Here is an 11,407-nt window from a genome sequence, read left to right on the forward strand (position 1 = left end):
ACTCTTTCTCTTCTCTTTTTCTTTGTTACTTGAAAGTAAAATATTTTCCTTTAAAACAAAATATCATGTGATGTACTTGCGCAAATACTTCTACACCCACATTCCACATAATCAGAAAATCCATCATACTTTCTCAGGAAGTCGTGGTCTTAACCTATACTCTGTACTTATCTGATTGTCCATAGATCATTACATACTTAAATATTTGTATTTTCAGTAATTTAACGTTTCTTAGACACTTGCCTTTAAAAGATAAACTTCATACACCATCCATGGCCTGTGTTCCCTTGCCACAGCTGAGCAAACCTGTGTCTGGACAGCCTAACTTATATATTTGCTGTGAAACCACTACAGTGCTGCTAATGCTCAACACATCAGCTATCATATTATCCCCTGTCTGAAACGTTACATGAGCTTTTCCATGTATTCCTGAATCACATTGATTTCCAAGTCTTCACCCTTAAGTACTTCATAACATTTCCCTCAAAAACATTGTTTCGACTCCTTTCTTACTTCTCAGTCCTTCTGCCTCTAACCTCTCTCACTTCTTTAATCACTTAGCACCCTCTTGTCTTGCCCCGACAGAGGCTCCATGTTTGTCTGCCAATGCAGTGTTCGCTCATCTTTCTTCTTTTAATCCCCTCCTTAAAACCCATCTTCTTACCTTCTAGCATTTAATTATCTGACAGAAATTTATCAGGAGTGGCCAGAGCCTACCTAGGTGTCCCCTCCACCCGCTCATACACGCAAAGTCAAATAATTCAAGTAATTCATTCTGAAGCCCCAGAGACATTTTTAAATAACAGCCAGCGACCTCTGATTCCTCCCATATCACTCCGCAGAACGGGGCACTGCGGATGGGGGCGGGCAGGAGAGGAAGAGCATGCCAGCTGTATTGCCTCTGAGTAGGAGAAATGGGAAATACACGTTTCAGTTCCACTTACCGGTTCCTATTGCTAGAAATCCAATCCGAGATTAACGTTGCAGCCTGCTGGTGACAGTGTTTGTTACCGAAGCTGCAGGCCAACATGATGACTTCCCGACGCAACTCTCTGTCCAAATTAAAAAAAGCAATAAGGCTGCATTAATAAATGTGTTGGAATGTTTACAACAAGTTATTTCTCATAACAGTGGCAGCAGCTGATAGTTGGGCAACATATCAAAGATAAACTAGCTATACAAATCTCAGTGTCAACTTAATGCCTACAGCTGCTGCCACAACTAAAGAAAGGCTGTGAACCAAAACCAGCCCCTATTTACACTTATGCACTCTTCCTGATCTCTGTGGTCACATTAGTCCAAGTTCTTAAATATCCAGTGCAGTCAAATTGTAAATTAAGGCTTAGGAAATCATGTTCTCCAAACTCAGGAAAGAGGAATTCATCTCACAGCATCTTCCTCCTCTCCCTCTAACCCAGAAAGGAAAAACAGAAGGAAGACAAAACTAGGAAAGTATGACATGCTAAAGATGAAACCAAATTTTAGGAGAGTGCATTATTACAACTATATCCTGCAAACAAACAATAATGAAAAAAATAAATAACAGTACTCATGTTGGTAGGATGCTTGAACAAGCGATTTGTTTAAATTATTCACTGGCCATCCAAGCTTGAGATACATTGATGCAACTTGTCTTAAAATATACTCCTGAGGGGGAAAAGAAAAATATATTCAGTGTTAACTTATTTTTTATTTGAAATTGAAATACTATTGACTACTGAGGTTTTGTCTCTCTTATTTACCCTCAAATAATGTCCTACTTTCCAAAGATTTTGATTTGCATTTAGCAAAGCAACATGTCCACATATAATCCTCCTTCACTGCTATAGTGAGAAGTAATCTATAGAACAGCTATTTGATTAGATGCCTAGGATAAGACAATTTATTGTTATACAGCTCATCAATTTAAGAAGAGTTTCTTACATGCTATTTTGAACTCACAATACATGGCTGAAAAGTTGCAAGAGTGTCAACAGCTTAATTTCTACTCTATGGCCAATCTCAACTACACCGTGCATGTTCACTTTTAAAAGAATATTATTTTAATATCCATAGCTATGGCAAAAAAGTCACGTAAGTACAGTCAATTGACTTCAGAATACCAAACAACGTGGCTGCAAACGAGCTTTGTACATTTAATGACACTATGTTTTAAGTTCAGGTTCTTGGTGTGCTTAAAGAACAAAACAAGCCCAAGATACATTTTAACTTACTTTTACTTTTTACACAGGAGACATATTTACATATTCTGGCCAGTTGTGAAGAAAACCACTGTCATTGTATTCAGCATCATCTTTTGCCAGTGGAATTTACCAAATTGAAAAAGAGAACTGAGAAATGAAGAACCGCATAGGAGAGCATCTATTATATTATTGTGGATGCACGGGCATGTATCTATGATGTCAACACAAAAGGAGATTCATAGTGCAGCTTTCTCTAGCAGTTGTGTTATTCTGTGACTAAAAAGACTTTTTATTTCCTCTGCTACAACCTCTGCTTTCAAAGCTCTCATCAGTAGTGATAAAACACAACCCAGCCATGAATTTTACTGGTTTTATTTATTAAAATTGTGTTTTCTTTACACAGCCATGTTTAAAAGTGAAATAGCAATGGCAGACTCATAAGAATTTTTCTGTGCCGTTAACAACAGACTAAACATGCAAGTTATTTCCATGTCATTTTACATTATGGCTCTGGTTTGCATATAGGCCCACGTTGCAGGTTCATAAAGAAAGAATCTCGATGTGTCTTTATTAATCTGTAGTATCTGTTCTATAAAAATAATTTTCCATGTCAGCAGGTCGCTCTGTGTATGTGTGTGTGTGTGTGTATATATATGTATTTCTACATATATACATACATCCAGGCACCTCTAGCTTCCTGCTTTCTGAGCATGTGTCTCTGGACACACACACACAAGCAAATATATGCTTAAGAAGAAAAAAGCACCTTTAAGCATTTCAGGCTCTAGAGAGTTCCTTCATTTGAAGGCTTTACAAAATTACATAAAATTACAGTATGTTGGCCATTGAAAATATGTAGACTATATAAAATTCATATTGAATAAAATACCACAAGAGTTCATAATTGTCACTGGCTGCAATCAAATCCTGTGTACTTCATCAAACATGCTTCAGCGTAGCTAGGATTTTTTTTTTTTTATTTCAGGTAAAATGTTAAAATGTTTGTCATGTCTATCTTAATTATCTACTGCTAGCTGTTACTGCTGTCCCTTCGGACCCAATTATGAATGGGCTTTTGATTCAATGGCGATCTAATCCTTGTTAATTAAGGTAACTGCATTGAATTCACCATGGCTTTTTGGATGAGATAATGACTACAAATCTTTACTTCAGTTGCATGCATCCTGTTCAGTTGTGCCTGCGTTTGGTGTCCTTGCTGAGCTTGGGCATCAATCTAAATATTGCCGTGGGGCTCCTCAGAAGAGAAAATCTAGAAATAGATTACTTTGGCTCTCTTAAGTGAAATACTTTATTTGTCATAAGATTTTATAGGGGGGATAATTACCTTTCCTTCTACTAATCATATATGCCTTAAACAACAGTTATCACTGTTCAAATGCAAATGAACCAAAGCTTGACAATTGCTATGTTTAAATAAAGAATAATTAGGAAGAAAGCTAATATGCCTAGGTCATTTACAGTATCTGACTGGGGAATAGTTCAACTTTTGGCAATGAAAGGAGGGGGGGGCGGTGAGAGGGAGAGAGGGAGGATGGACTGAAGGAAGGGGGTGGAGGAGGAGGAGAGAGAGAAAGAAAGGAAAGAAAGAGGGAAGGGAAGGGAAGGGAAGGGAAGGGAAGGGAAGGGAAGGGAAGGGAAGGGAAGGGAAGGGAAGGGAAGGGAAGGGAAGGGAAGGGAAGGGAAGGGAAGGGAAGGGAAGGGAAGGGAAGGGAAGGGAAGGGAAGGGAAGGGAAGGGAAGGGAAGGGAAGGGAAGGGAAGGGAAGGGAAGGGAAGGGAAGGGAAGGGAAGGGAAGGGAAGGGAAGGGAAGGGAAGGGAAGGGAAGGGAAGGGAAGGGAAGGGAAGGGAAGGGAAGGGAAGGGAAGGGAAGGGAAGGGAAGGGAAGGGAAGGGAAGGGAAGGGAAGGGAAGGGAAGGGAAGGGAAGGGAAGGGAAGGGAAGGGAAGGGAAGGGAAGGGAAGGGAAGGGAAGGGAAGGGAAGGGAAGGGAAGGGAAGGGAAGGGAAGGGAAGGGAAGGGAAGGGAAGGGAAGGGAAGGGAAGGGGAAGACTGTATGTCTTACATTGAAGATGTTGTAGTTTTCCGTGCGGTCCAGCAATTTATCTAGAGGATAAAGAGCTCGGCTGGCAGCATGCCAAGGCAGAAAATCCTTCTCCTCTGAAAGGTATCTGATAATCTCCAAAGGAATATTCTGAGGCAAATAACCAGCTCTGCAAAATAAAAGAAGTTAGTATTACATTGTTTTTGCAGAAGACACATGATGAGGCAAAAATTACTTCTTTTTTTCCAAATGAAATTAAAAGGCAGGAAAACATGATAAACTCATCACATTATAATGACGTAAAAGTCAACCTTATAAAAAACAGCAACTCACAGTCTCTCCCAACACATGTGCAAGCACACTTACGGATGAAGGAAGGCATGAAGACACATGAAAGAAAACTAGACAAGCTATACCTACTTTTATGGATTCCTGTGGCTATAAAAGACATGAACAATGACGTAACTGACTTTAAGCAAAAAAACAAAAGGAAGATGCTGCTTTGTTGATTTGTAAGATAGAAAGCTGTCTGCAGAGAACATTTCTACTGTCCATGGAAAATTGGGAAGAACTAACGGAGGAGAAGCATCCTTTAGTTTCACAGTTCTCCTCCCTACTCTTTTCTCTCTCCTGTAGAGCTGCCTTGTCTTCTACCCACCTTAAGCCATTTTGGCATTACTTGTTCTATTAAACTGAAGTGGAATTCAGTGACATCACTTTGGTTAAGGATGTTTCACTACTTTCCACACAAACTATGACTTTTTCAGGTATTTATAAAGCAATCAGCTAGAATTTTGCCCCATTCTTTTACAGTCATAAAAGACCTCTCCCTGCAAGGGAGAGTTTAGCAGGGTTTCAGGAAGGCTTTTTAAATTAATAGCTTTACAAGTAAAGCGCAACACAGTCACAAGCATCTGAAAGCTGCTTTTTAAAACTGAGTACTGGAAACACCAAGCTTTAGGATTTGCTCTCATTTTCTTTTTCAGAACAGCATTTTTTCTTAGCTATCCAGACTGCAGAAACGAAGTGTAACCCTGTGGGTGTGAACCAGAAACACACAGGTCTGTTCTTCTCCTGATGCATGTGTTTAAATCCCAGAGGAGTTCTCTACCTGCCTAGAGAGGAGATAATTATTCTGTTTTCATTAAACACTTAAAGTCAGCAAGCCGGATTCCACAAGCTTCAATTTAACATAGGTTACAGTATGACGCATCTTTATAGACTATTTTTCCTCCTTGTTGGTTGCAAATGTTCCCCTTAATTTCCATCACTGTCTGGGGAAGAGATGCATGCATACAGCAAATAAAGAAAATTACACAGATTATTATGGAAATGAACCAATACATACATGTTGATATAAATGTTGACCTCAGTTGTAACAGCATATAAAACTGACTTTGTTAAAATATTTGAAATAGATTGTTCTTGGTATGGTCCAAAACCATAGTTTCCTGCAAGGTGCACTACATCCATGCAAGCCTTTGTTTTTCACACTCTCTATTGGAAGAATGACACCCTGTTCCCTTCATGTTCTCGGGAAAGAAGTGAGTTCATGTAGCAGCTTTCAAAAGTATCTATCCCATGTCCTTATGATGACCCACTCTCCAGTCTGGTTCATGTCATCTTTGTCCCCATTTTGTCAACAAGGCTCTGTTCTCAATTCCAGTTACAGCACATAGTCAAGCAAGAAAAACAAGATCACTTGGAGAGCTCACTGTGTCACTCAGGAACTGAGCAGATATGAAATGAGAATGGTGGTGCTCTTAGAGTGGGTGGCGGACAGAGTTCAATGCATCTGAAGACAGAGAAAGTAAGCTAACTATAAATTACTCCATTTTGTAGGTCTTTCTTATTTCTGAAGCAGCAGAATATCATCAAGACAAGTTCTAGGTCTTAATACTTTGTAAAGATGTGCAACCATAATTAATGGAGCCAGAAGCAGGCTGGATTGACTGCAGTCAAAAATCTTGGAGATAACGTTTAGCAAAGAGGTAAACTAGTTTGAAGTTGCATATATGTAATTAGTTCCCAGTGGGATTTGTGATTATTGTTACTGATAATTTGATTGACAAGAGAAAGTGTGGAATAAGGAACAACAGGAATAGCTCTAGGAAACATGCTGCTTAAGGAATAAACAGACAAATGTTTATTATAGCTGCACTAATGGACATTTAGGATCATGCTTCTGAAATTAAACATCTCTATGCTATGCACAACAGGGAAATCATCACTGCAAAACAAACAGATTATTTCTTTTTAAGCTTAACTTCTCCATAAAGGCACATAAGAAGTGAACTCAGAGAGATCTGTCACTTATTCCTGAGCTTTCGGCCTTCCTAATCAGTTTCAAAATCATGATTCTTAGCTGATGATACTCATCCTGTTCACAACAGAAACTGTTACTCTCATCACTCACTGCTTCTAACTTCCAAATTTATCAGCCCATTCAATTCTGCCTGCCTCTCCCCCATCCCCCACTTTTCCTAATGTTTCCCTAAGAGTATATTCCTTCTCACAAAAACAGATTGTGGCAAAGTCTGAGTTTTTCCTGTTTACTCCTGAACTTCCTTCTCTTTCTGGGTATCACCCTTGAAGAGCTTATGCACAGTATCATCAAAATCAACCCTCCACATCAACAGGATCAGTCCCGAGGGCAGGTCCTTGTGGATGACATTATTATATAAACAACAACAAATTCATCACTTCAGATCACGATTTTGAGGGAAAGCGGTTATGGCTGCTACGATCAATGTTAAACTCTCTGTCAGCACCTGTTGGCAGATGTGCTTCAAGTACAGCTGTTAGGCTGGACCTCTGAGGGAACTTGAGCAGAGACATATCTAAAACCCTTTCACAGTGGCAGTTAAGATAGGAGCACTTCCCTGAAGAAAACAGAAGTGCTTCAGGAACTTTGTCTTGGCAGAATGTTCTATATATTCTACACTATCTTATCCTATGGATTCCGACAGAAAACCATGATAGCCCTATTCTTTCACCCTCAGCCACCAAGTCATGTTTATGAACCTCTTATTCCAAATACACTGCACTCCCAGACTATTTGCCATTAAATAGTTTCTGTCAAGAGATAGTGATAAATACATTCATTGTTTTACCTTTTTGTGTAGAATGTGGTATATAACATATATGTTATAAAATATTAAATGTATACTACAGCTTAAAAAGCCTGAGGAATATTTTCATTCACAAAGAAAGGGAAGAGTTTGATAATGGTAATGCCAAATACTAAGATTGCTAATTTTTGGTATTTGTAGCTGAGAAAACAAGATATAAGGAGAAGCTCTCATCCTAAACCATAAAAGAGATAAACCATGAACCATAAAACCACGTACAGATAAAAAGTCCTAAAACCCAGATCACAGATCTAGGAGCTGTATGAATTGTCCTGGGAGGTAGCATGACTATCATGACAACCAGGTCAGCAGAAGACAGAAACTAGCCAAAGCAGCGTGTCTGTGTGGTGAGCTACGCTGTAGTATTCTGCATCTTCACAAAGCACAGCAGCTGGTTTCTTAAGCTTTGTATTTTAGTACAACCGTATTCTTTTACTTTACACTAAAAGTTTGTCCAGCGCTGAGTGATTTCAAGACTCCTCTTTCCCAGGGGATACCGCATCCAGCAAGATGTACTGGCTCACTTGAACAGTGGCAAACTCACTCACCAGCCAAGGGGTGCTGGCATGCTTCTAGGATTCTCCTTCACTAGCCTGGAAGAACTAGGTTCAAAGATGGTTACACGGGATCTGGTCAGCAAAAGCAAAATTTTGCATCCAGCAAAGTAGGAAGGAATGGTCAAAGACTCATAAGTGTCACAGGACTTGTGACAAACATACATCACCAGCTGGTGACAACTGCTAATTGAAATCACTTGCTTCATTGATGGAGCAGGATAATAACCAAGATGAGGAAAGAAGGCAGAACAAAGAATGAGTCTGTTCTGAATATCTCTGTAAACTCTGATGGAAAAACACAGACCTGCAGAAATGTTAAACAGAAATGTTTAACAATTGTCATTACAATAATAAGAAAAGTAACAGTAACAACCTTCCCATCAAAGGGAAAAATGTAAAATAATTTCCCTGTCATATAATGGTCTGATAATATTTATTCAAAGGCACTATAGAACATAACATGTTAAGTACATACTCTACACACACAGCTTGATTTATCACTCTCTCTTCCAACAATGTCATTGGAAGATCAGTGACAGAAATCCTTATTTTTCTTGTGTCTTTTTAGCCATCAATCATATTGGTATCCTTAAAGTCCAGCAAAACTGCTATCAGATATTGCCTGCCAAAGTCCAAATGCATGAGAGCCAGGGCTAAGAGACAAAGTTCTTTTCCAACTTAGCCACCTCAGAGGAAAATTGAAATATTGTCTGTCACTCAGGAAATAACTGATTATGGGCTATACTGAAAGCAGGTAACAAACATAAACACCACAGAAACACTGTGATGTCCAATCTTATATCTGCTCTGAAACAGTCACACTGTTTCTCCAGGTATGTCTCCAGTAGCCACCTGAGAATCTTAGCAAGCACATACCTACAACCAACAAAATTCTGCAGAAGAATCTGGGATAGTCTTGACAAATATCTTAACAGATAAAATAGTCAAATCAAACAGTGTTGATTCATAAACAGTGGCTGAATGCATACTGATGTTCAGGTTAAGCATTTCTCAAGTATAGGTTAAAAAGTTTACAAAACTTTACCTCCAGCATCTGGAATGAAAAGGCTTGAAGCCACCTTAAGAACCCATCTAGTCTCTCCCCTACCCAAAGCAGATTCATACCAATGCCATTCCTGACAGAAATTTGTCTAGTTTTGTTCATACAGGCCTCTAGCGATGGATATCCTAGGAGCACTAGAATTTCAGCACTCCTCAGAGGCATGATAATAAGAATATTATAACTCTGGTCTTTTGCCCTGTAAATATTCACAGAAGAGTACCAAAAGATCCATTTCATGTCCTAAAATGAATGGTTGTTTATGTAGCTTCAGTATAAACTACAAAAAGCAGGGGTGCCTCTTTACTGTATTCTAGATTAGAGGGTTTTGATTGACATCACTGGTCACATAGAAAGGAGCCCAGGCTTAAAAAACAGCCCCCACAAGCTAGCTCTAAGCCAGCCTTCTCCACACTGAGTCATTTAAAAAACATGGCTACAAAAGCAAAATTTAACCAAAAAGATCACATTTGAGACCCTTGGGGTTTTTATCACTTTTTATATAATTGTCCTTACCCATCAGTTTGTCAGCATGTCAATCATTCTGTAGCCACTGTTACACATGAGAACTTTAGCACGTGTTAGAAACACGGCACCACATGAGGTTCATCTTATCATCTCTCTTCCTAATTTCACAGTTGCCTGCTGAACTAAAGTGGAGAACAGGAGAACAGGAGCACAGACTAGCAAAGAGATCTGTTTTAGTTATTAGACAAATTACCTCTAGACAAACATCCTGGTCCAGCAGGTTTTTCATGACTAAAGAGGCTGCTGACAAACTATGGTGAAAAGGTGATATCCCATTTTTACAACAAGGGCAGAGGTGGAAAAAGACCTTTCAAAAGTTATATATATATTAAGTGGCTTATGACATTATATACTATCATAAGCACCAACCCTTAGCAAGGTACTATCCTGCTTACACTGAAGAAATTGCTAGGGTGGCCATTGCTACAGAGAAAAGAGGCAATGAACAGAAAGAGAAAGTACTGAACGTGGTAATGAAATATTCCTCACAAAGAATTCCCACTAAAAATCTCATAGCAATCAAAAATAATCTTTAAATTACACGAGCGTTTAATGAGTCAGATAAAAGCAGGAGATCTAGATTATATTATGAAACATCAGTGTGTTTTCAGCTGCATTCTGACCTTGATTTGTTCTTTACACTGAGCCGCTGAACTTATGGACAGATCCCAGCACATTCATTTTCCCCTTAGGGACAAAGTACCAAATGGTAGTGTAATTGCCAAGGGAAAATTATTACTCTGTTCTGAATTATTTCTATCATAAATCCAGCACCAGTCAAACAGACTCTGTCACAAAAATGACAGGGTTGCCATACAGTGATGAGAGTCCCACATACGAGTGCACCATAAATCCCTTAGTCCCACCACCCAACAAAGTCATTATAAGTCATGTGTTTAAATCAAAATTAGAAAATCCAAGCTGGCAGCAAACTGGTCTGCATTGTTGAAACAATGGAAATGAGGTGATTTACTTGCTGCTGCTTTAAAACTCACCCTGCATCGTCTGTTTCTTATGAAATATGTAAAACATGACCAGCTTTTTGTCTGGATAATTTTGAAGGGGGAAAACGCAGCTCTTCAGAACATAGACGTGCAACTCAGATTAACTTCAGTTCTGTTTCTGTGCATGTGCAATATATGAATAATTAGACTATGCTCATTAACCCATAAAGGAACAGTTTAAAATAAGTTAGGATTCTTATTCATTGATTCATTCTTTTACCTTTAAAGTCAAGTGTGTGGATTAGAATAATTCACAGAGAAACTTGGTGCCAATGAACATTCACATTTAACTGTATTTGGCTTTTTCGAACCCTATTCATTTCTTCTGGACCTATCAAGGACTGGTTCCCCTACTGATGTATTCAGGATATTCTTTCCCACAGTGCTTTAAAAGCAGTTCTTTAGCAGCTAAGTAAAAACAGGTATGTTGAACCCTGACACGTAAAAAAAGCTTTGAGCAAGGTGACGCATGCAACAGGGAAACTAACTCTTGTAGTCACAAATTTTACCTTCAACTCCTGCAAGACTGGGAAGTCAAAGATTAAAAACTTATGGTGACTGGCATCCATGTTCAACAAGGGAAGCTGGAAAAAGAATGTTTTCTCATAGAAAACTAATGGGCAACCTGTAAAAAAGGCCCAGTGACATCCAGTATCAAAGAATGATCTACCTCATCATCCACTCCCAGATAAGGACTCTGCTTTTCTAAGACATCCAAAGTGATTTAATGGAGGCATTATGATTTGTACCAGCTATGGAATTCCATGTAAACAGGACAAGAATGCACAAGAACACACAAAGTTTGCAGACGACACCAAGTTGGGGGGCAGTGTTGATCTGCTCGAGGGTAGGAAGGCTCTGCAGAGGGACCTGGACAGGCTGCAT

The 11,407-nt window shown here is 39.1% G+C and overlaps 1 protein-coding gene across 1 annotated transcript in view; it reads right to left on the reverse strand.

The window, feature by feature from the left end:
* Positions 1 to 11,407, reverse strand: part of TRHDE (thyrotropin-releasing hormone degrading enzyme) — a 223,010-nt gene that overhangs the window by 24,017 nt on the left and 187,586 nt on the right. The window contains exons 12-14 of the mRNA XM_009327544.1: positions 4,264 to 4,411; positions 1,550 to 1,647; positions 945 to 1,052 (exon numbers count right to left, since the gene is read on the reverse strand). Of these exons, the coding sequence (XP_009325819.1) occupies positions 945 to 1,052; positions 1,550 to 1,647; positions 4,264 to 4,411 (354 nt within the window). The remainder of the gene's footprint in view (positions 1 to 944; positions 1,053 to 1,549; positions 1,648 to 4,263; positions 4,412 to 11,407) is intronic.

This window comes from Pygoscelis adeliae, unplaced genomic scaffold (genome assembly GCF_000699105.1).
Source record: "Pygoscelis adeliae isolate BGI_AS28 unplaced genomic scaffold, ASM69910v1 Scaffold113, whole genome shotgun sequence".
Taxonomy (NCBI): domain Eukaryota; kingdom Metazoa; phylum Chordata; class Aves; order Sphenisciformes; family Spheniscidae; genus Pygoscelis; species Pygoscelis adeliae.